Source organism: Trachemys scripta, chromosome 9 (genome assembly GCF_013100865.1).
Source record: "Trachemys scripta elegans isolate TJP31775 chromosome 9, CAS_Tse_1.0, whole genome shotgun sequence".
NCBI classification, from domain to species: Eukaryota; Metazoa; Chordata; order Testudines; family Emydidae; genus Trachemys; species Trachemys scripta.
In genome coordinates this window covers 73016143-73042542 of record NC_048306.1, presented here as the reverse complement: position 1 = coordinate 73042542, position 26400 = coordinate 73016143, and the positions used below count along the sequence as shown (strand labels likewise).

General features: G+C 42.4%; 1 protein-coding gene across 1 annotated transcript in view; it reads left to right on the top strand.

The window, feature by feature from the left end:
- The window catches only part of SLC9A9 (solute carrier family 9 member A9), a 332485-nt gene that overhangs the window by 191946 nt on the left and 114139 nt on the right, over positions 1-26400 (top strand). The window contains exons 10-12 of the mRNA XM_034781731.1: positions 7464-7577; positions 9409-9520; positions 17476-17629. Coding sequence (XP_034637622.1) covers positions 7464-7577; positions 9409-9520; positions 17476-17629 — 380 coding nt within the window. The remainder of the gene's footprint in view (positions 1-7463; positions 7578-9408; positions 9521-17475; positions 17630-26400) is intronic.

Genomic DNA, 26400 nt, shown 5'->3' with positions numbered 1-26400 from the left:
ATTCAAATGCCAGCAGGGTTGACTCAGCCTCTCATTTCAGTACCATACAGTTTACTTTCTGGTCTTTTGGGTGGCACCTTAAAACGCTAGGACCATTCTTTTCAAAACTTGGGTGCCTAAATCGAGGTGCCAAAGTCCATATTCAGGCACCTAAACAGGAGTGACAAGTGAGTTTTTCAGAGATGCCAAGATACTACTCACATCCATTCATCCTGCATTTCACAGGTGCTGTGTGAATTGATGGGGCACTGTAAAAATTCAAAATATTATTGGCTGTTCCTCTACCTTCCTATTGCTCCTGTGTCTCTTTTCTTTTCTTTTCCCCCCCTTCCTGCTACTTCCTCACCATGTCTTAGGAATCCTATAAAACTCTGCTCCAGGAAGAGGAAGAAAGTTAGTTGCACTGTGCATAAACATGATAGGGGTTAAATCCTGGCCATATTGAAGTCAAAACACCCATTGACATCCATGCTGCCAAAATTTCATTCCAGGACGTTAAATACCTTATACTGTGAGAGTCTCACTCTCTTGGGTTTGTTTTAAAGTTTGCAGTTCCTAAATAAGCTGGGACTTTAAAATCAGCACCATATAAAAATAAACAAAGGCCTATCTTCTCATATAAATTCTCGTTATTTATAGGACTGTCAAGTGATTAAAAGAATGAAGGGGTATACGAATGTTTAGTATATCTGGCACGTAAATACCTTGCAACTCCAGCTACACAAGTTCCATGCAAATGCCTGTTCTCACTTTCAGGTGACATAAATAAGAAGTAGGCAGCAGTATCTCCCGTAAATGTAAACAAACTTGTTTGTCTTAGCGATTGGCTGAACAAGAAGTAGGTCTGAGTGGACTTGTAGGCTCTAAAGGTTTACATTGTTTTGTTTTTGAGTGCAGTTATGTAACAAAAAAAAAAATCTACATTTGTAAATTGCACTTTCACCACAAAGAGATTGCACTACAGTACTTGTATGAAGTGAATTGAAAATACTATTTATTTTATCATTTTTACAGTGCAAATATTTGTAATAAAAAATAATAATATAAAGTGAGCACTGTACACTTTGTATTCTGTGTTGTATAGAAATCAGTAGTTTTGAAAATGTAGAAAAAAAACAAATATTTAATAAATTTCAATTGTTATTCTATTGTTTAACTGTGCGATCAATTGCGATTAATTTTTAAATTGTGATTTTTTTTTTAGTTAATTGAATGAGTTAACTGCAATTAATCAACAGCCCTCGTTATTTATGCATGATTCTTACCGCTAAGCAGCTTACCCTAGAAATGAAGAGCTTTACACAACTATGTTGTAAGGATTCATTATTCTTTACATTTTGCCCCATAGTATCAAGGTTTGCAGGCTCTGGCTTCAAATTCAAATCTGCTTTCTGTGATTTTGAAGCCTCTAATTGAAAGAGAGAATAAATAAAGTGATTAGAATGTAATAAAGGTATTCCAGAAACCTACAAAAATGGTAGTAGTCTGTATTCACTGTATTTTAGTTTAAAACAGTCAGGCATAAGTAGTTTTCATGAACTATTGATTTATCAGTATCCTTAATTTCATGATAGCTGTGTTCTAATTAAATAACATTCAAATGTCATAAATTTTATATCCCTCATTTAACATTGACTGCAGGGGTTTTTAATGGCTCTCTCGCACCTTCAAATCTCTCATGATACTCAGTACATTCAATATTGTTCCCCTGGTTGATGTTGGATTATTGAAGTGCTTTCTGTCCTACTTTGATGCCATGCAGAAATGTAGCCCCTTGAGATTTAACCCCTAGAGAGCTGGCATTTTTCCAAGTAGCTAGCTACATCAATGCAACAAGAGAATGCTTACTGGTACCTACAATACTTTGGAGTTAATATAGAATATTTAAGTATTTAATGAAGAACTAATTTTTATTGGCATAAAGAAAATAATATTGGTAGGGAAAAATTTTATGCTCAATCTCTGTTAATATTCATGGCTTACAAAGGCTCGTCAGGAAAAAAAAAAAGTGTGCAGAATGCACTTCCATGGCAGAAACAGTTTAAACACACAGGAGAGTGTTATCTATTGCTAGACTGCTTATTCATTTTAAACAAGTAACTTTAAATAATCACTTTTAAAGCTGTCTTTCCTGGGAAGTCTCATTGGCCTGGAGGATGTCCAGACAGAGCATGGTTTACCAGTTACCGAACTAAAGCTTAAATCAGATGTGCAGGCTGCTGATGCATTGCTGCTATTATAATTTACTATTCAATAAAATCGTTGCCGTCCTGGGTTAAATTCTGCTGTAAGATACACTGGAGTTATTTCAAATTTTACATGGGTGATTTATTGGGGTTGTTTCCTTTATATCTGTAAAATCTCTTTAACAGGTCTATACGTTTTGCGGAAGGGTAAGTGTGGGAGATTGTAAACTAGATGTTTTGGTTTAATGAAGAGAAAATGTGTTGTTTCTACCAGGTATCTTCATTACATTGAAATGAGCCCAAGTATAATTATGTGGTAACCTCAAGGAAACTGATGATGGTTTATGAGCACTTTCTTAAGGACTAATTTGGTTTATACTGTGGGGAAGAAAAAATGTATGCGCACTTCTTTGAGGATGACTTCATTTGAACCAACTAATTCCTGCAAACACAATAATGCCTTGGACTCTGATCCTGAATGCACTTACACATGCATAATTTTACTCACCCGAGTCATCCCATTGATATCAAAGGGGCTACTCAGGCAAGCAAAGTTAGGCATGTGCATGCTCATAGGATCAGGACCTTAGTGTTCAATGAGCAGGGAAATTTTGAAAAGGGTCACTCTTGGGATGCCTAGATGTGGGCACATGATTATGGGTGCTCAAATAAAAAGGGGTATTTTCAAAGCTAACTGTGGGTGGTGCTGTGGTTCTTAAAATTTGCTGAAAGTCCCTCAGTGTGCAAGGAGATTACAAACTTATGCAGAAGATGAGCACTAAGGTTGCCACCATTCTAATTGCTCTTAACTGGACTCCCAAGGCCCCACACTCTTCACCTCTTTCCCCAAGGCCCCACACTCTTTGCCTCTTCCCCCGAGGCCCTGCCCCCTATTGCTCGCTCCTCTCCCCTTTTTCTCCCATTGCTCACTGGATCGTCTCCACCTCCCTCGCTTCCTCCCTCCCACCAGCTGGGCACCCTCTGCTCCAGGGCTGGGACAGGAGCTGCTGCACCCTGACAAGCAGCCTGCCTGCAGGTAGGAAGTGGCCCAGGCTGAGCAGGGGCTGACACAGGTTAATGACCTGTCTCCTACCCTCCCTGTCCCCCACGGTAACGAGACTTTTGGTGTCCGGTCAGTACATCTGACCAGACCTACTGCCAGGTCCCCTTTTTGACCAGACTTTCCAGCTGAAAACTGAGTATCTGGCAACCCTAATGAGTACTCAGGTAATGAAATGTTCAAAATCTTTCTGCTTTTGTATGGTTTGGTTTCTGCCTTCTTCTGGTCCCCATTTCAAGATGTCATCAACACACCCCGCCTCTAAGATAGCTGCACACACAGTAGTATCCTTTCATCTGAGATCTAGGCCAGTTCCACACAGAACAAGTACTCCTTCAGTTTCAGATGTGAAGAAAAGCTCCTTAACTAGAATAGGGATGAAGATGGGGAATGGGGGGGAGCATGGATTCCACACGCTCTGTATAACTCCTATGGAGAGTGCTCTTTGAGATCTGTACTCAGTTGCGGCAGGAGAGGAATGTGAAGCAGATAAGGCACCTGTGACGTTGTGCAGTCTATATGGTTTTATAAAAATATAAGTGAATATAATGTAACTGGGATATGCTTCATGCAAAAGGTCTCTTGTAAGGTATCATTACAAAGCTCATAATCTACTGAGTGTGATCATCCTATTTGTAGAAATGTACCACTCTTGTATCTAAAACTAGAAATATAAAACATAACTCTGAGGGCCTATTGTAATTATGTAAAGTGTGGGCCATTAAGGATGGTTTGGAATCTTGATGACTCCCATTGTCTGCAGATGGCTGTATTTACCTGTGAATCTTCCTGTATATGTGTGTGCTGGCAAGTAAGTAATGAAGTCTTGCAGTGACATGTGATCATGTCACCTGAACTGGAATCCATCTTTAACCTGGTGCTTTTCCAGTGAGGGGGGGTGGAAACCCAGAGGGACAAAGGGTTCCCGCCTTATACAAAAGATATGTAAAGGGGTGGAAGAGAACAAGGGGAGAGAGGAGCCATCATGAAGAATCCCCTAGCTATCACCTGAGCTGCAACAAGAGCTGTACCGGGGAAAGAATTGTGCCCAGGCCTGGAAGGTGTCCAGTCTGAGAAAAAACTTACCGAAGCATCTCTGAGGGTGAGATTATCTGTATTCAGTTTTATTAGGCATAGATTTGCGCATTTTATTTTATTTTGATTGGTGACTTACTTTGTTCTGTCTGTTACTACTTGGAACCACTTAAATCCTACTGTCTGTATTTAATAAAATCACTTTTTATTTAATAATTTACTCAGAGTATGTATTAATACCTGGGGGAGCAAACAACTGTGCATATCTATCAGTGTTATAGAGGGCGAACAATTTATGAGTTTGCCCTGCATAAGCTTTATGCAGGGTAAAACAGATTTATCTGGGTTTAGACCCCATTGGGAGTCGGGCATCTGAGTGCTAAAGACAAGCACACTACTGTGAGCTGTTTTCAGGTAAACTTGCATCTTTGGGACAAGTGATTCAGACCCTGGGTTTGTGTCTGGAGCCAGACGGGAGTGTCTGGCTCAGCAAGACAGGGTGCTGGAGTCCTGAGCTGGCAGGGAAAACAGAAGCAGGGGTAGTCTTTGCACATCGGGTGGCAGCTCCCAGGGGGGTTTCTGTGATCCAACCTGTCACAGTGCCATTTGTACATACAGTTATAGTGGGTGGGAAAGTGTGACTGCACAAATGCTGGATGGGATAAAGTTAGTATGTACCATGCTCTCTCTGGGCACTCTCCAGGCCAATGAGACTTCCCAGGAAAGACGGCTTTAAAAGTGATTCTTTAAAGTTACTTGTTTAAAAAAAATAAGCAGCCTAGTGAAAGACAGCACTCTCCTATGTGTTTAAACTGTTTCCACCATGAAAACGCATCCTACCATTGTAAGCTGTCAGACTTGACAGATCATTGGCCTGATTTTTATCATTGTTTATTACTGAATAGTATATAGGACCATAGTGCTTTACAGGGATGCAGGAAGAGGCTGAGGGAAGGCCAGGGTGAAGACAATGTGAGTAGGTTGTGACATGGGATGCTAACAGACATAGTAAAGGGCCACATGGATTTCTTTAAAACTGCCCATTAGAAGCTATGGGATTAAGTACCTTGAATCAGGAGAAACATAGTGGATGTTGTCAGGAAAGGAAGTGAAGTCATCGCAGAAAGCCTGAAAGATGTCATGGAACGGAGTGGAAAATGAATACTGAACTGTCTCCAGACTAGCAGCCCTGGACTGAACAAATAGGGCTTGGAAATAAGAGGTGAGAGGTCAGAGAGATTTAGACTGGTAAGAACCTTGAGGGCAACAGTGAGGAGCTTGAATTTAAACGGGAAGGCAATTGGGAAGGAATTTTAGGAGGTTTTGAACTGATCTGGTTTTAGCAAAGCCTATTTACCTTCATAAAAATATAGGACAATGGAGTGGCTGATGGGAATTTGGTTACCACATAAAGGTTAATTTAACTTCAGAAATCATGTTTGTCCAATACAGCAATAATTGATCATTTGTCTTTAAACTCTGAGTGGCTTTTAGCAAACAGGGAGTGAAAGTATCATTGCATTGAAACACAAGGCTGCCCTCCTCTCACCCCAATAGCTAAGCTAAATTTCAGAATATGAATCCTGTGATGAAGTTCATAAATAAAATATGAGGGAAAATGAAGTACAGAACAGAGAAATGAAAGAATAAAGGTCAATAAAAGTGATGGGTCTGAGCCATAGAGTTTTGCTTTGGATCCAAACTGTTCCAGTGCCTGGGGTTGTTTGGACTCACAGTTTGGATTTGGCCCCATCTCCAGTTTTTTGCTATTGAAATTCATTCTGACCAAAACACAGAGGGTTCTCATTGTCATATTACAAGATGTGCTTTCTATTATATGGGTGTGACAATATTTGCTTGAATGATGCAGCACTGAATATGGAACACAGTATGTGTGCTCAATATAATTGATGGTACTGCCACTGCATGCAAAACTATCTTGCATCATGGCACTGCATTTATATGGGTCTTTACCTCCAATATTTGTTTTAAATGGTTTTGCCTTTGTTAGTCCTCACTGACTGGGTAGTTGATATTTATTTTTAGCCCCCCAAACATATTACAAAAAATACATAAATCCCAATGAGGCTGTAAAGAGTAATGTCTCCATAGTAACAATCCTAGTAGAGTGGATATATATGTTTGTATGCAGAATTTACAAACTTAGGCCCTGATTCTGCATTGGATTTGCTAGCACTGACTCCCAAGCCCACACTGAGTCCCACTGGCCTCAATAGGTTTCTGCACTGAAGAAGACAGGCATGTAAAGTTCTCTGCTTCTGTACTCTGTTGTTGCTTTGGGGACACTGTCTATAGTTTCTCCAGGAATGGAAGCAGACTGAAGATTTATGTTTTATATTTTCCCTTTAAAGCTAATTGTCTCCTGATGCGATCAGGACCATCCCCTCAAGACAAATAGATTTATTGGTCTGTTTCACAGAAGAAACCCTGTTATAACAATTAAATTATTTGCCATTCTTGTGTAACAGGTTTAAATGATTCCTTAAATAGATTGGTTTGAAATGAGAATTTGACCGCTGTGTCCAAATGGTCCAATTTACAAGACTCTTGAGGTTTTATCATAGACAACTTTTCTTTTTTTTTAGTTCATCATCTTAAAAATCACACTTCTGTCTGAAATTTTATTGCCACAAGTAATGCCTATGATTGCTATAACTGAACGAGATTAGGGGGAAAGTTCTGTCTGTCTGTGTGTGTGTGTGTGTGTGTGTGCATGCACACATTTGACTGCACTTTATGCATAGTTAGTTTCACAGTATTCACTTGAATAGTCAAGGGCCCAATTCAGTTCCCATTGAAGCCAGTGTAAAATGAAGTGTTGCTTCCGTTGCCTTCAGTGGAGTTGGACTGAGACTTTAGTTAGCCAGTTTTCCCTTGTTTGCATGGGACTTTCATATGGCAATGAAGGGGAGGAAAACATGTAAAAATACAAGAAAAGGTCATTGTAAAACTACAACCATTGCCACGGAAACTCAGCAAATAGTGTAATAACAAACTATTTTTATAGTTTAGTGAAACTCTTCAGAAAGACTGGATTTCAAGTTGTAAGTGTCCCTGTAATCTAATGTGCCTGTTTTCCAAGTTAATCTAGACTCTGTAACAAACACCAGCCAGTTACAGACACGAGTCATAATAATGGTTTTTGTTTCTCTTTGTTTCAGTTGTTCGAGTTCATGAATTTCTTGGCCGAGAATGTCATCTTCTGTTACATGGGGCTTGCACTATTCACATTCCAAAATCATATATTTAATGCTCTCTTTATATTTGGGGCATTTGTATCCTTTGCTTTTAGTATCTTCAAAAATGACTATTTTGGGTGAAAAAAAATTAAAATAAAGTAAACAAAAGTATTTTTTAAATGGTAAAAATAAATGCTTTGTAGGGTTCAAATTGAAGAGGAAGGCAGGCAATTGGCTTTGTTTTAATATGTACATTTCAGTAACTCTCTTAACAGACCTAAGGAGATGATTTGTTGGCATGCACTGTAACATTTTGCAGACCTGTTACAACGTGCAAAGATTAAGGCAAATCTCTCATTTCTTATATTCTTTTTACATACATGGAACTACCATTGATGTTGATGTCATATAGGCCATGGCATGGAGGTTTTGCCCTTAGTTCTTTCATGTTTCCTCAGTGCCAGGTACCAGTCTGGAACGCCACACAATGACTCCTTTCCGCCTCTCCCCTCCCTCTGAACAAAAGCCCTTTGCTTGTCAGTTTTTGATGAATTGCAATAACTTCACAAGCAGGGACTTTACTTATTGCTTGGTTGCATTCCCTTTTATATGTAACTTCCAAACTGATATTAAAAGCCAAATTATGGCTCCCCAACACAGGTTATTTTAGAGGGCAGAAAGGCCTCAAGGAGCCTGGTACCCCCATAACTACACAGAGGCAAGTATAATATGACTGCCCCTAACCTAAGCAATAGAGGACTGCTACAGCTGACAGCAGCAAAGGGACTATGACCAATGATGCCCTCTTGTTGTGGGCCAACAAGCTGGTGCAAGGCTATGCTAGATTGACGTACAGGGGCTATGTGATCTACAAGTGTAGTAACTGCTGTTGATGTGTGTGCTCTCCCAAGCCCCCAGTGGCACTGTGCCCTGCTCCTGGACTCTGCAGGCATAATGCTTCCAGACACTCAGGGCAGGTCTTCACTACGGGGAGGTGGGGTCGATTTAAGATACACAAATTCAGCTACGCGAATAGCGTAGCTGAATTCGACGTATCGGAGCCGACTTACCCCTCTGTGAGGACGGCGGCAAAATTGACCTCCGCGGCTCCCCGTCGATGGCACTTACTCCTACCTCCGCTGGTGGAGTAAGCACGTCGATTCGGGGATCGATTGTCGCGTCCCGACAAGACGCGATAATTCGATCCCCGAGAGATCGATTTCTACCCGCCGATTCAGGCGGGTAGTGTAGACCTAGCCTCAGGTGCACCACCTCCTCTTTCATCCACAGCAAGTCTCAGGCTCTTACAGACATAATTGAGCCCTAGGATTCACAAGGTGAGGGTAGGAAGGAACCTCCTTATAGCAAGGTTTCCATATAGAATTAGTTATGATTTTTTTGTCCTGATTTTTCTAAAATATCTATTCAAAAAACACAGAGGGATAATATAAAAATCCCTTTCTAAAGTCTACAAAAGAAAAAAAAAAGGAAAGAGGTAAAGGTAAAGATATAGCCCACATGAAATCTGAGGAAATAAGAGTGTAATTATGTCCAAAAGTACATCTATCCTTCCTAAATTGCCGTTGAAGGAGATAATGCCATTTCCGTTGGAATAATTTATGGTGTGCATTTTACTGAAGGGCTGAAGATGTAGTCATATGTGATGAGTCAATGCACCGTGAGTGAAGTGATGTATAGGATAAGGAGCTCAAAACTAAGATGTTTGGAGAGAGCTAAACTCTGCCCCTCCATGGGTCCATAATGAAAATGTGGCTGGATATCTCAAATCTGAAATTATGCTCAGACATTTAATATTGTGTTTATTCTAACTTCATATTCAAGATATTCACCTGGAGAAAGTTTGTTAGTTCAGTTTTCCTGTTTCTCCCCCGCCATTTTCCTCAGCATCTCACATTTAACATTATAGGTGGCAGTTTTCATAGCAAGAGCATGTAACATATATCCACTTTCTTTCATTCTGAATTTGGGCCGAAAACAAAAGATTCCCAGGAACTTTCAACACATGATGATGTTTTCAGGTAAGTGTCACTGTACTTTTGTCTCTACATTTTCTAACACCTGACATAGAATAAAGACAGAGAAAGTTATTTTCTGGCAAGGAGACAAAAGGTCTAGATATGCACGTGCAGGCTGATCCAAAGCCCATTGAAGTCAATGGACAGACTTTGGATAGTTCCAAGATCATTTAGGTGCTTGTGTGTAAATGTGTATTAATGACTTTAGTTATCTATAAATCAGAATAAAGTTAGAAACCCATTGTTTGGTTACCCATCTCAAAACTCATTGTCCATCCCCATCTCGCAACATCCTTTCCTATTTTGGGAATATTTTATTCCAGTATTAGGCACCAAAACTACTCCTGGTAGCATGCTTATGTTACACACAAGGAAATTAATTTCTCATACTGTAGCTTTCTGAGAGTGGTTGGTATTTTTCATAGATACCCACTCACCAATCATGTGGCCTCCCACAACTCTCCCTAACTTAAAGATCATTTTTACTCTGAAAAGTGACTATGTGAAAATAACAGCTTTTTATTCAATAGGCCTGCTCCTTCTGTGGATTCAGTCTGATATCTGATTGCTTTACTTACTAAAGTTGTATTGATTTTAACTCCTGTTAGTACTGCAGAACCAAAGCAGCTCTGGAGAGGGTGCTGAATTCTATTCTGATTTGTGCATCATCCACAGATTTGTTAAATCTCAACTGCAATCTCTTTATTCCCAGACATACATGAGGCAGAAATATTGCAGCTTGACTCTTGGATTCCAGGGAAGGTTTGTATGATTGGCAGTTAGGAAAAAAAAAAACAAAAACATTTTCCACTTTTAAATGAGCTCATTTGACCATTGAGAGAGATGAATATGGAACCCACAAAGCCATTTTTGCAAAGTTGCTTTCCAGAGTGGAACCATACCCCAGGCAAATTTCTGAAGCATTCTTCCAAAGCAGGGAGGAAGTCAGAGCCACTGTCTTCCTTTTTCTCATATAAGTTTTATTGCATGAATTTTTCTTGGTCAGCCCTGGATATGAAGTGTTCTGTTTATCCACAAAACAGATAGAGCAGAAGTAGCTACAATGCACACTTCACCATACTTCTCCATCAATCGGTCTCATTTCTGACTTGAAAGAACCGCGCCTTTAGGGGAGCAATGTTAGTTCATTTCCATGTCCATTCATCCTCTTCACTAAAATTACCAATGAAATTGCCAATTAATGCCAGGTGGATGTGGGGGGGGAGGGGTAGTTGTGATGTAGACACTTAGGATCTGGATTTCAGACCACCTGTTCATTTCAAATAGACAGCTATGTGGCAATTATATAGTGACGGTTTCTGTTAGCTAGCATTCTGAGCTGGATTCATTTCAGCACTATAGAGATGAAAGTCTCCATCTCTGGTTAATTACCAGTCTCCTGACCCATGTATTCTCTTGGCTCTTGTAAATTTCTACTTCTGGCTTTTGGATCCCATTTTCCCCTTGATTTTTCTTTGAAAGCAGAGTAGGGATTGAAGGATTTTAGAATACTAACTTTTTCTTCATCTTTCACTTTTCTTATTTTGTCCAATCCAGTCTCACATTCCACAGAACCAGATGTGGAAAGGTCATCTGCAGCCAACAATTAAGAGTGAGAACTCTCACTTGTGCATTCGGTTTCACATTTCAACTAATATCTGTCAGCAGAGAACTGAAAATGCCAATAGTTAAAGCTCCCAATATATGCAGTACTTTATTTCAAAAACAATCAGAATGTGAATTCTTTACACTAAAATGTTTTATTTCAGTAAGATAAAAATGTTTTCATAAAAGCAAATGACATTCTGCAAGTAGGGCAGTAACACTGATTAACTGCACCTCTTACATGCTTCTCACACTGCCTTAAGCTTCATGCATCATAACACTCTCAAGGCATTCGGGTTTCCAATATAATTGTACCTCTGATATGTGTTAACAACTATAGCCCACAGTCACCTAGCGTCTTCACATACAGAATAAACAATATATACTGAGTACAGCTGTATACAGAGAAAATGATGATTTCAAGAAAGGCAAGCACATTTCTAAGTCGAGTAAACCAGGGTAGAGTTTGGCCTCAGAAGGTACAGATGCATTTTCTAGTTAAAAGGTCTTCAGACCTTCTCCAGTGATTGCAATCAATGGTGTATAGAACTAAACTTAATTTTTGGCAGTGTCATCTCTTCTTAAGTAAACTCAAGGAGCTCATGAGAGGAACGGTAATGAATTCTGCAAAGCCTCGTAAACCAAAGAGTAGATACTGGAGACCTTTTTTATTTTATTTTATTTTTATTTTTAACACTTACCACCAAGTTCATCCAGAGTTTATCATGGCTTATAATGGAATATAGAAACCCCACACTGGGCTGGAAGAGATTAAATAACAATACTGGGTCCAGCTAGCCCTGCCCTCCGGTCCTGGAGAGCATGTTCCAACTGGGCAGAGTTGAAAAGGGAGCAACCCAGCTGAGAAGGGAGAGGCTGAGAAGGAGGACAGACCTACCCTGAAGGTTCCTGACAGATGGGCAGGAGAAGCCTTTCTGAGGAAATAGGACTATATGCTGAGCCTGGTTGGGGTTGACAGTTTTATTTTTCTTTTACCTTGTCTGGGACCAGAAACTGAGGAAGGAAAACAGTGGTAGGAAGTGACCCACTTGTAACCTGCCTGTCTTTTTTTCCAAGATCTCTATTCATCTCTAGCTGTGCTTTCCTGTTTTTCCCAATCTGTGATTTAGCCAGTGGGAGACTCTCTGCAAAGAGTTCCTTGAAGAGTTCCTTCCACTGAGCTTTATCACAGGGAGGGGATGATACACCCCATTGAATGTTTGAGCTGTGAGAAGTAAAACCACTTAGAAGGGAGCTGAGAAAGATCCTTCTTTCAATAAACTATGTGTGTGTTTCTAAAATAGTTTAATTCTGACTATCTGTTAAGTATTAAGCCTCTTCTTACAAAAAGAGAGGTTACTTAGCAAACGTTTTGCCAACATAAGTGCTAGTGTAGACTTGGCCTTAATCATTTGAATTGCTGAAGTGTTTTCTAAATGGAAGTTGCTTGAAGAGAAGATTTGTTTATAGAGCACAGACAATACACACAGCTGTGAAAGCTTTCACCAAGGTACAGAACAAATAACTCACTGCAACTCTGACTGGCTCCTAACTGATAGACAAAGAAGCTTTCATTCCTCAGGCAGAGCAGCCATACGTGCTAATTAGACTTCTCGAGAAGCAAACCAAAGTAGCTAAAATAGTAGGAATAAAATATAAAAGCTGTTGTCCTTAACTAAACAAGAATTGCTCAAGAATTGCAGCTATTACAGGAGAGGACTTTTAGTCCCATCACTGACTTCTCCCTAGGATAGGGGTGGGCAAACTTTTTGGCCTGAGGGCCACATCTGGGTGGGGAAATTGCATGCAGGGCCATGAATGTAGGGCTGGGGCAGGGTGTTGGAGTGCGGGAGGGAGTGCAGTGTGCAGGAACGGGCTTAGGGCAAAGGGTTGGGCAGAAGGGGGGTGCAAGGTGTAGGAGGGGGCTCAGGGAAGAGGGTTGGGGTGCAGAGTGGGAGGGGCTCAGGGCAGGGGGTTGGGTGCAGGAGGGGTGTGAGGTGTGGCAGAGGGCTCAGGGCAAGGGGTTGGAGTGCAGGAGGGGTTCAGAGTGTGGGCTTCAGCCCAGCACCGCTTACCTGGAGCGGCTCCAGGGTGGCAGCCATGCGCACCGGGGCCACTCCCAGAAGAGGCCCTTGGGGGGGGGGTGGCAGAGGGCTCCACACGCTGCCATCGCCTGTGGATACCTCCCCCGAAGCTCCCATTGGTCGTGGTTCCCCGTTCCCAGCCAAGGGGAGATGTGGGGGGCAGTGCCATAGGGACATGGTGGGCCGCAGGGACATGGTGCCGGCCGCTTCTGGGAGCAGTGCAGAGCCCGCGACACCACAGGGGTGGCAATCCCACGGGCTGGATCCAAAGCCCTGAAGGGCTGGATCCGGCCCACGGGCCATAGTTTGCCCACCCCTGCCCTAGGAGTTAGTACACAAGCTGTTTGTGGACTTAAACATGTTATGAGCAAGGTTCCACCAGAGTTTCTAAAGTAGTACTGAACACACTCTGCTCCTGCCTACTCATGGAGTTAAACCATCATCCATTGCTGAGATTATCATTGTTATCAAAGGTTGACCCTGGGATTGTCAAAGGGCTCAGTATTGGCCTAATTGCTCACTGGTGTCAACGAGGGATTTACCTTTGACTTCAGTAGGAGCAAAGTGAGGCCAACCGTGAGTGCTTTCAAAAGTCTCACCCTAAATTTTCTCAGGTAGACAAAGTTCGGATTTTCTTCCTACTTCTCTGACCTCTCGTTCCTCCTTCTGTGACCACATAAACTGTGTTGGCTGACATGGCCAGGAGCCACATGCTAATCAGTCATAATTATTACAATTTGATTACAGACTCAATAAAATTTAACAGCAAAAAACATTGCAATATTTAAGGTTGCTATACTCACAGCTCATGAAATCTCTGAACTAAATGTGTACAGGTCAGATATGCCACTTTATAAAAACATCTTTAACTCTATTCCTGTATCCCTATCTAGCCTTAAATCCCTCTTAAGCCACTCCCCTGAGATTGTAACCAATGTGGGCTACACATTCCCATAAAGTACCATGCATGTGCTGCATTAAGCTCATAGACCCAATCATAGACTATCCTCCTGCTCACCCATCCATTCATTATGCTAAGCATCTTACCCTTCATATCCAGACTAGCTATTTGGCCCTCCTCTATCCCATCTATGCTCCTTGATCAGAGGACCTGTCACAAGGTTCTCCACTCACCGCTGGGGGCAGGCACTTCTTTGTGGCTCACCTGAGGATTAGCTCTCGACCAGCCTCCTCTTACTGTTGTTTGCCCTTTGCATACTTCTTTCTCTCTCTGGACTTGGCTGCTCCTTCTTCATGGTGTAGCCCTCCATCCAGGTCATTATAGTTTTCCCTTTCTGGAGTATCAAAGTTTCTCCATACAAACTATCTCAGGCAGTCTTCTAGTTCACTGCTAATACTGCAACTTTCCCAGTGGCGGTAGGAACACAGGCCTGCCCACTACTCCAGATTCCAGTTCAGGGACCCTTGAATGCATGGCCAAGTCTGCACTGTCCCAAGCCTTGTTGTTATTTCCCTGAGCTGTTTCCTACTCCACCATCTCTTTGGGTATGCCCATCCCTCAGGGCCAGGCTCACAGAGCATCAACTTTCCCTCTGGGTTTTCTCTTTTTCCCTCTCTAAGCCCAGTGAGTGACTGCAGCCTCCTTCGGCCCTTGCTGCATGGCTTTATGTGAGCTGGGCCTGCTTCTGCTCAGCTGGACTCCATCCTTAATCAGGGATTACTTATCAAGACTAATTCTCCTCCAGGTGTGGTCTAACTGATTAATTAATCCCTTCTGAGCCTCATTGACCCTTTCAGTGCTAGTGTGGGGTGAACACCACATCACACAACCATAACATATCACATCTTGTTTTCCATACACAGACCAGAAACAACAACTTTCCCCTATCCACTAGTCTACCCCATTTCCCCATAGTACATGTACTGAAAATCCCACTGTACTGCACCTTCTTTGTTCACTTTTCTACTGTAAGTCAGAGACCCCACTTTCCACATATATACCATAGATTCATCTTTCTCACATGCTCTCTCTCTCTCTTTCTCGTGTGCACACATTCACGTGCACGCACACACACACAAACACTCCTTGTTCTGCAAAGCTTTGGAGCATCTCAGGTTTCCCATTTCTCCTTCTCCTGCATAGACTTCCTAAATTACCAATTGGGCCCACCAGGGGCATGTGCAGAAATTTAACATTGACCCCTTTTGGGGGGACATGTTCTGTGCCTCCCTGCCCCAGGTCTGGCAGGAGCTAGCTCTTTCCTTCCTCCTTCTTCCCACCCCCCGCGCCAGAAGGAGCTCACTCTTCCCTCCCTTCCTCCATCTCCCTCCTAGACTAAGGGAACCAGATCTGCATATAATATTCCATGTCCTGTGGCACTAGGGCTATGAAGAGCAGCACTAACACTTCCCTCATTTTACATGAGGTCTTTTGTGTTAGTGTTCAATTGGTGACACTCTTCCCAGTGAGTCAATAATAAACCAACACCCAAATATGGTATATAGGGTAGATAAAAAGTAAAAACAAGAACCAGAGTTGTTAAATCTGGTGTCACTGACAAATTTCAGTTGAGATTATTCCATTTTGCTTGTACATGTGATGCTTCTGCTTTTGATTTGATACAGAATCCTTCATTTGCTGTACACAATGTTGCACTCTGTTGTTGTGCGCTGTTAAACGGCTGCCATGTTCTACTCCAAAGATAATTACATTTCTGCAGTGAGTGAAATGTTCCCCATATAAACCTTACCTACCTTGCAAGGTGATTGATGTGAGGCTTAATTTGTTAATATTTGCAATGTGCTTTGTGCCCTTCATAGGAATTGTATTCATTTAAATGTTCTCTTTGCATTTTCCCCATTGATTTTTGTATTTTTCTTGAAAAACTAATAAAGATTAAAGATAAAAGGAAAGCATTAGGGGAGTTCACAGTATTTCTATTATGCAGCCACGAATAGTGCTTTTTTTTTTGTCTTTTGTAATATTTCATACTATGAGGTCCTTCTTGTTTGCTTATTATACTCTAGGGGGCTTTTTTTTAATTCAAAGTTAGCTGTTTCCCCCCATTTGTATCTTTTGCTATTTATTCAGTCACTATAGGTGGATAAATTTTACATTTATTGTAACATTTCAAGTACCATGCTATATATAATTTTAAAACTGCATTTATTGTGCATCTTGTATTGCCGGCATTTAAATCTTTCTCTAAAAACTACTTATTAGTCTTTATTACTTGTGCTTGTTCTTAGCACAAAAATGATTTTTAAATTATTATATTTCACTTGGCCACAAACAAGAAATGTCCTAATGGACCACATTCTGATAACTACTACTTAATTCCATCAATGGGACTACACAAAGGATTACAGTGCTACTTAACATGAATAAGGGTGTCAGAGTCTGGCTGTTGGAGATTATTCCTGACATAAAGAACTATATGGATATAAAACAAATGTCTGATTAGTCTGTAAATATCAGGATGGTTTCATTGTGAAAAATCTGCTAAGCTGATTGTGTGTGAGTTAAACACCATTACATCAATTAAATATGATTCAGTGTCTGTTACTGAAAGGCTCACAGTCTGACTATTTGTCTGTAGTGTTTACAACTTTAATACATAATTTCTTCTTTTTCATTTGTTTGAAATATGAGGCCATGGTCAAAAAATGGTTTTTATCACTTGAGAAATTTTAAATGGGGGGAGGGCTCCCCTCTGGTAACTCAAACAGGTTTTCTTTTCTCCTTTTTTCCTTTTATTTTTTAATTTGAACTGAGATTTCCCGATATCTAATTCCTCAGTGAGGACTAGTTGCTTTGACATGTTTGCAGAAATTTGCTTTACAAATAGTTGTGTTATAGACATGAACACAGACTAAATTCTCCAGCCCAAGTAAGTTCATCAGAGTCCTGGGAGGCCAGGGTGCTGGAATTAGGGCTGCTCGGGGTGCTGCCGTACCCCCTGGTTTGAAGTGGTTTCCATCAGCTACAGGGTTGACAGTTTTGTTCAATGGCTTCCAACACCCCCACTATACAAATTATTCCAACGCCACTGCTGGAGGCAGCAACATTTCATTCCCTGTAGCAACATGAATCTTCAGGCCAAATGTCCTTATTTGGGCAGAAGACACCAGCATGGCGGAAGCTATTGTAGCAGCCATGGAGGAGATGAGCATTCTGTTTCTCCCCCATTGATATTTAGGCCCACTTGTTTAGGTTTTTCACAAGGAATAGGACTGGGGCTGGAAAGAGTGAAATGGTTTTATGTCCAAGCATGTTAAGTTGCCATGCATGTCTCTTTTTTCTCCCAGGTTTACGTGGTGCAATAGCGTTTGCACTGGCTATTCGGGACACAGAATCTCAACCCAAACAAATGATGTTTACCACAACACTGCTTATTGTGTTTTTCACAGTCTGGGTTTTTGGTGGGGGCACCACGCCGATGCTCACATGGCTTCAGATCAGGTTAGTGTTATCAGACAATTATTTAATACTGTAAAATAATAGGATGGCTATGGCCAACCCCTGGACTTTTCAATACTCATTGTTCTCAGTAGAGATGGTTACAAGCCACAAAACTTGGATCTGGCTCTGAAAGTCTCCATACTTCAACAGGGTATGGATCTAGTGTTCTCCTTCAGATTCATCTGATAGGGATGGGTCCAAGCCACCAGGGAATGACAAGGGGTGGGGAGAGAGAGAGAGAGAGTTGGTCCAAATGTCTAATTCAAGCTTATCTCTGATTCTTAAAGGTGTGTTTCTCTACTGTTCTTTAAACTCACTATTATCATTAAATGCTGACATAGTGTGCTTGGCACTATCTGAAATTAAAAGATATAGATACAAAAACAGTTCCTGCCCTAATCAAAAACTTGTTCACAAAAATGCCAAACGTAACTTCAATGCTTATCAAAACCCCTTCCTGGAAACTATTACATAGCCATGCTAGTGACACAGACGGGCAGATAGCAAAATGTATGCAAGAAATGTGCTCACCCAGGTTGTCAGGGGACAATGGCAGAATCTCTTGGAACTGTGCACACACATACATACACACACACACACGCTCTTATGTCAACATCAGGAAGAAGGAAATCATCATTTTATTTATTTAATTTTGTTTAATTTCTAATTGCAAAAGAAGGGATATGTAGTCAGAAATGTGATATGCACTTTGATTGAATGCTAATGAGCATTTTGTATAATGGGTACAGCATATTTGCTATTTCTGTTTGGAGCTCATTTCAAGAGATGGGAGGGCTTAAGTGTGATGGACCAAATCCTCTCTTCAGTTTCACTCATGCAACCCTATAGTACTAAGTGGGGTTGCACAGGTGTAGCTGAGGACAGCCTTTAGCCCAGTACATATTATGACATACCTCTAACTATTCCCTCTGGTCACCTTTGATTCCTTGGTATCAAAATTGAGGGAGACTACGTATGAGCTGATTGCTAAGCACAGTGCATTCCTTCTCAGAGGTTGTCGTGCTCCTCAAAGATCTGACAGGGAAAAACAGAGACATCTGTGTGCTACGGGAGATGCAAGTACATTCTGCCATGAGGCAGAACAGGCAAAATTTTAAATTATTCTTAAGAAGAGTGCTCAGTGGTGACCGCCTCTGTGTAAGGAGGTTTAATATCCACTGTCTTTCAATTCCTGTTGTTTCTCGTTTCTATAAAATGCCAGCAAACACTTCTGTGGTTAATTCTAAGGTGAGCTGGTGTAAGGGCAGGGAGGTCTCCCTGGCAAGCCCCCTGTAGTCAAGCACCATGCTGCAGGTGAGCCTTTGCCTCAGCTTCCCTCACCGAGGGTATAAATAAGTCCAAGGAGGCCTTTCTATTATTTATTTAACAGAAAAGACCAACACAAAAAGCTTCAGTTACCTACTGCACTGGAAACTCTCCACTCCTGGCTTAACCAGTCTCATGTCTCGCCCCTCCTGCCTGGAACTTGGGCCTGTGCTGGGCATTCTGCTGGATGCCAGTCTTCCCCGACCAGTGCTTCACTCTCCCCTGAGCCAGTGGTCATCCCCTAATAGCTCCCCAGGCCCCTCACCCACTTTATTCTCTTGAGCTGCTCTGGTCCCTTGCCTGGGAGCACTTTCTCTTTAGGCTTGTTCCTGCTCTCCATGAACCTCTGCTCCCCTGGAAGACACCACTGGGAGTAGCTTCCTACCCAGCCTCCCCCCCGGTGGATCCTCTCTCCTCAGGTGGCTTCCTCTTTTCTAGGGCTTCCTGACTGAGCCCTCATCAGCCTGTATTAGGCCCAGGTACTCCTTGCCTAATTAACTGTCAGCCAGCTACTTGGGCAATTAACTATCCACTGGTGCAGGGGTGGCCAACCAGAGCCACATGCGGCTCTTCAGAAGTTAATAAGCGGCTCCTTGTATAGGCACTGACTCCGGGGCTGGAGCTACAGGCGCCAACTTTCCAATGTGCTGCGAGATGCTCACTGCTCAACCCTTGGCTCTGCCACAGGCCCTGCCCCCACTCCACCACTTTCCACCCTCTCCCCTGAGCCTGCTATGCCCTCGCTCCTCTCCGTCCCCCTCAGAGGCTCCTGTACACCATGAAACAGCTGATCGGGAGGTGTGGGGAGGTATCGGGAAGCGCTGGGAGGGGGTGGGAGCTGATGTGGGGCTGCTGACATATTACTGTGGCTCTTTGGCAATGTACATTGGTAAATTCTGGTTTCTTCTCAGGCTCAGGTTGGCCACTCCTGCTGTACAGAATGCTGTGTCCATACCTGTTCCATGCTCAACCTACTCTTTACCTCATTTTACATTCCAGATTTATTTTGTGCATTGATATCTCATCCATTGTAAAGGTGTTCCCTCTGACCTGAGCTAATACAGACATTCTGTCTCTTAGCTTACTGACCGATTTACCTAACTTCATTAACACAGACATACTGTTTCCATTTCCATTTTGATTCTGCTGATCCATTTAACTCCGTAATCCTGTCTCCCAAGACAGGAGGCCTCACTCATGTCTAATTACTAGCAATCAAGCCAGGCCTACACTTAACTGAGCCTGTCACAGGTAAGCTGGATGCTTGGATCCCATCCTCCCAAAAGGCCAGTTCCTGTAACTGCTGGATTGTTTGTTTGTTTGTTTGTTTGTTTGTTTGTTTGTTTGTTTGTTTGTTTTAACTGAGAACTCATGAATGGAGGGTATTTTTGTTCATCTTGAGGGAGTTGTTACATAAACTACCTGAAATAACCTGGTTATAGTCTGTGTATAGATCAAGAACACAGAGAAGGCTGTAATCTTCCTCTGGTTGTAGTTATGAATATAGTTTTGGACACCAGAGGGCCAAACAACAATCACAATTTTCTATTGTTAGTTAGGAACATGCTGTTGGTCGTGCTTCTACTTAGATAATTCTTAACCAAGGATATGTCTACAATTCGAGCTGGGGGTGTGATTTCCATCTTGAGGAGACATAGCATGCTAAAAATAGTGTAGCTGTGACAGGAAGGACTAGCCTCTACAAGTACATGCCTAGCATCTCGGATGGCTATGTACTCAAGTGCTAGCCCCTCCCACTGCTCAGACTGCTGTGACTACTTCTATTTTTAGCATGCTAGCTTGATGAAAGCTAGCTTGAGTGTGTCATCTCGAGCTTGGAATCACAGCCCACCTTGAATTGTAGACATGTCCTAAATGAGAAGGACTCCTGCCCTTAGAAGTAGATTTAAGAAGTTCAGGGATGGGTCCAGATTACTTCCAGCCTCCCTCTTAGAAAATAGGTTGGCAGCAGTAGTAGAACAAGAGGTGAGATATTATGGTCAACATTTTCAAATGGGAGCTACTGATTCTGGGAGTCCCAGTTCATAGGTAACTGTAACAGGGTGCTGGCTAGGAGATCCAAGCCAGGCCCCTGATAGTCAAGCTTCGCTTAAAAGGTGGATTAGTTAGGACTGGCCTGGGAGGCCACATCCTAATCACCTGAGGGGATGCACCTGGGCGCCTGAGTGCCCAGCCTGCTATATAAAGCTGACTGGGAGGAAACCAAGGGGGGAGAGACAGAAAAGGGAGGAGCAAGGAGCTCTAGATCCCTGCTGGCAGGAGAAGCTAGCGGTCTCTCAGGGTGTTGATCTGTAAGATATGTAAATAGTAGGTGGTGGGGTTAGGCACGAACAATAAAAGAGCACTGGTGCATGTACTTTGGAGCAGTCTCCGACTGATTTTGTGGAGGGGCTAGGAGAAGACATTGCTACAGTAACCAAGCTTTATCCACCTTAAGCCCTTCTCTGCCAACTACTGTAATTCATGAGTAGAGGTTACCATGTGAATTGCAAAAGTTACCAGAAATTCTTTATGCATTTCCTCCAGCCTCTTTATTTGTGCAGCATTCAGCCAATGATTTGTTACTTAATGAGTTTGCTCCTTTATTGTGTGAGTTTTTAAATGAATTCATGTTGGTGGATAGCTATGAGAGGGATGGGTGGGTAAGTGAGAGAAAAGAGGTGAAAAGGAAAGTGGGGGAAAGTATGTTTAATTTTTTTAATACAATGTAATATCATTATATAGAGATATATTTGGTGTTTTGCAAAGCAACTTTTAATGAGGTTCTAATACCATTTCTGAGTTCCGGTTATTTCATAATCCATTCAGGACTCTCTGCCATAACTTATAATGTCAAGTATCAGAGGGGTAGCCGTGTTAGTTGGGATCTGTAAAAAGCAACAAAGAGTCCTGTGGCACCTTATAGACTAACAGACGTATTGGAGCATAAACTTCCGTGGGTGAATACCCACAAAGTGCGTCTGACGAAGTGGGTATTCACCCATGAAAGCTTATGCTCCAATACGTCTTGTTAGTCTATAAGGTGCCACAGGACTCTTTGTTGCTTATAACTTATAATGTCACCAAATAAAACCTCAGTGGCATTATCGTCTTGTAATTCACAGTTACTTATCATTTATTCTATATATAGTGTATGCTTTGCTTGTTTACAGAGTAATGTCTGATTAACAAACCTTCATGTCAGACTGTTGCTGTAAAATACCAGCTGAAGATAACTAAATGGGAGCCTTAATAAAGAGGCATAGATAAAAAGCTTGCAGACAAAATCAGGACTGGCATACAAATCTACTGTATAAACATAAAATGCTGGCATCCATATATAGTATGTGAGCTTTGTATTTCCTTGATACTTTGATTTTTTTTTTTAAATCTCTCATCTCCTACAATGTTAGCCAAGTTCATTGCAATTTAGATATACACCTCAGGTGTCTGGCATCCTTAGCAGACTTGCTACTGTTTCATTTTTACTCAGCAAAAAAGTTGTTACATAACCCTACCTCAAATTAAAGCAAGTGGTAGCAAAAACTGGGGCTGATGAGGAATATCCTGATTCAATCTTGTGAAGTGAAAGATTGCTTAAGATCAGGAGGAAAAAAAATATAATGGTTATCTATTTCCCAGGACAAGTTTAGAACCCTAAATACCTGCCCTCATCTAGTTTCTTGGAAATTCGAAGGGAGCTTCTCATGTGCCCTTACCGACATAAGCAGTCCCATTAACTTCAGTGGTTCTGATCTCATCAGTCAAGACCACCCATGAGAGTAAAGGTCTTCAGGATCCTAAGTTAGTGGCTGATACTAACATGATTAGCTAAAATCTACTAAGGCCTGGTCTACACTATGACTTTATTTTGGATTTAGCAGCGTTAAATCGAATTAACCCTGCACCTGTCCACACAACGAAGCCATTTATTTCGAAATAAAGGGCTCTTAAAATCGATTTCTGTACTCCACCCCGACGAGTGGAGTAGTGCCAAAATCGATATTGTCATTTCGAATTAGGGTTAGTGTGGCCGCAATTCGATGGTATTGGCCTCCGGGAGCTATCCCACAGTGCACATTTGTGACCACTCTGGACAGCAATCTGAACTCGGATGCACTGGCCAGGTAGACAGGAAAAGCCCCACGAACATTTGAATTTTATTTCCTGTTTGCCCAGCATGGAGAGCACAGGTGACCACAGAGAGCTCATCAGCACAGATAACCATGCAGGTCGATAATCGAAAAAGAGCACCAGCATGGACCGTATGGGAGGTATTGGATCTGATCGCTATATGGGGAGAGGATTCAGTGCTAGCAGAACTTCGTTCGAAAAGACGAAATGCCAAAACTTTTGAAAAAATCTCCAGGGGCATGATGGAGAGAGGCCACAATAGGGACTCAGATCAGTGCCACGTGAAAGTCAAGGAGCTCAGACAAGCCTATCAAAAAACAAAGGAGGCAAACGGTCGCTCCAGGTCAGAGCTGCGGACATGCCGCTTCTATGCCGAGCTGCATGCAGTTCTGGGGGGGGCCGCCACCACTACCCCACCTCTGACCGTGGATTCCAAGGTGGGGATAATCTCATCAGCTACACCTGTGCTATGTAATGTGAATAGTGTTGGTCACCATGAAAGAGTATAAGCATTGTTCTGCAAAATGTATCTTTTTAAATCTCTCCTTTTTTCCCTCCCTCCAGCAGCTGCAAATTTTTCAAGCCTCCTTACTTTCACAGAGATTGTGGAGCACACAGCTAGCAGCAATAACAGTGGGGATATTGGTTTGGCTGAGGTCTGAGCGAGTCAGTAACAATCGCCAGCGACCTTTTAAACGGCCAAATGCACATTCTACCACCATTCTGCACTTGCTCAGCCTGTAGTTGAACAGCTCCTGACTCCTGTCCAGGCTGCCTGTGTATGGCTTCATGAGCCATGGCATTAAGGGGTAGGCTGGGTCCCCAAGAATAACTATTGGCATTTCAACATCCCCAATGGTTATTTTCTGGTCCGGGAAGTAAATCCCTTGCTGCAGCCATTTAAACAGATTAGTGTTCCTGAAGACGCGAGCGTCATGAACCCTTCCCGGACAGCCCACGTTGATGTTGGTGAAATGTCCCTTGTGATCCACAAGTGCTTGCAGCACCATTGAAAAGTACCCCTTGCGGTTTATGTACTGGGTACCCTGGTGCTCCGGTGCCAAGATGGGGATATGAGTTCCATCTATCACCCCACCACAGTTAGGGAATCCCATTGCAGCAAAGCCATCCACTATGACCTGCACATTTCCCAGAGTCACTACCTTTCGTAGCAGCAACTCAGTGATTGCTTTGGCAAGCTTCCACAGCGCTATCACCACTCGCTTCTCAACTGTGAGGGCTGCTCTCATCTTGGTATTCTGGCACTTCAGAGCAGGGGAAAGCAAGTCACAAAGTTCCATGAAAGTGCCCTTACGCATGCGAAAGTTTCGCAGCCCACTGGGAATCGTCCCACACCTGCAACACTATGCGGTCCCACCAGTCTGTGCTTGTTTCCCGGGCCCAGAATCGGCATTCCACAGATTGAACTTGCCCCATTAACAACATGATCTCCAAAGCAACGGGGCCCGCGGTTTGAGAGAATTCTGTGTCCATGTCCATGTCCATGTCCTCATCACTCTTGTCACTGCGCTGCTGTCGCCACCTCCTTCTCTCCTTGTTTTTCTGGTCCTGGCTCAGCATAAACTGCATGAGAACGCGTGAGGTGTTTACAATATTCATGACTGCTGTCTTGAGCTGAGCGGGCTCCATGCTTGCCATGGTATGGAGTCTGCAGTGTTCACCCAGGAAAAAAGGCGCGAAATGGTTGTCTGCCGTTGCTTTCATGGAGGGAGGGGTGAGGCCTTACCCAGAACCACCTGCGACAATGTTTTTTGCCCCATCAGGCACTGGGATCTCAACCCAGAATTCCAATGGGCAGGGGAGACTGCGGGAACTATGGGATAGCTATGGGATAACTACCCACAGTGCAACGCTCTGGAAATCGTCGCTAGCCCCGGTACATGGACGCACACCGCTGAATTAATGTCCTTAGTGTGGCCGCATACATTCGACTTAATACAATCTGTTTCCAAAATTCGAATTATATAGATTTGGATTAATCCCGTAGTGTAGACATACCCTAAGTGTGAGTATCTTCCTGCTCATCCCACCCTCAGTAGCTCTTTCACCTCCTGTCCTTTCCTTAATGAAACATCGGAACCACTGAAGTTGGATAGTAACTGTCCAGGAAAAGATAGCTTTTACCCAGGACCCCTGATTTCAATGGGAATTAGGTACCTAAGTACTTTTGCGGATCTGGGCCTGTGTTTCTAAATTGATTGATTTAATAAAATAATTTAATTTAGTCTAGTAACTAAGGCTAGGATTTTCAGAGGAGCTTAAAGGAGTGAGGTGCACAATTCCCATTGAATTTCTTGACTGCATCAACTTCACAGCTAAAGAGAGAGAATTAGGTAGGAATTTTATATTTAAAGAAAAATGTGGTTTTTATGTCCCTGATTTCTCTGCCTGATGAATATTTTGAATCAGTTTCACATTTATTGAACTTTAACTGGCTTATCTATAAATGATTAAATAGTTACCCCCCTGGGGCTATGATCAGTGAGGTTAGTTGGATGAATTGGATCTTATCCATATCCATGTAAATATTCCTCTGTGCACATATAGCCAAGTGGGACAGGCCAGTAGCTTAGCAGCATTGCTCCAGTCAGTGGCTCAGGGGATTCAGCTCTTTCCTATCCCAGGCTGATTGAGTCTAGCCAGGTCACAGAGAGGTTGTGCTTGAGTTTAGACATGTTGCAGGGAAACTAACCTAGGTGCAGGTAAACAATGGTAATCTGTTACCTGATGATATTAAAAATAAGCAAAAATATTTTGTTTCACATCTATCAAAAATGGTTTGTTTACTGTACAAATAATGTATTTCCAAAAGCTGTCCTCCCTTCCCATTGTGTGCTCTGATCTCTTCCCTCCCCTGCACACCATGGTTTGTTGTAATTATTTATTGGGTTATTAGGTTTTTTATTGGGTTATCTGTCTAATTTACATTGTAAAATTGTCAGGGCAACGACCTTGACTTCTTGTATATCTGACAGTGCCATGCAAACTAGTGGTGCTATATAAATAATAATCTCTGTAAAAGGCAATCTGTTTCAATGATATCTAGCAAGTCATCCACCTCTCCCTAGGTAGGGAACTTTGATCATATTTGTTTTAGTAGAGTTCAGTCTTCTGTAAATATAGCCTGTCACTCCCTTCTTTGGAGTAAAGAAGAAGACCCACCTCCACAGATGACAGTCTTACAAAATAATTTTCTTCTCTTCTACAACTACATGTGCCTTCCCAGCTCTCCAATTTGCAGGGCCGGCTCCAGGCACCAGCTGAGCAAGCTGGTGCTTGGGGCGGCAAAT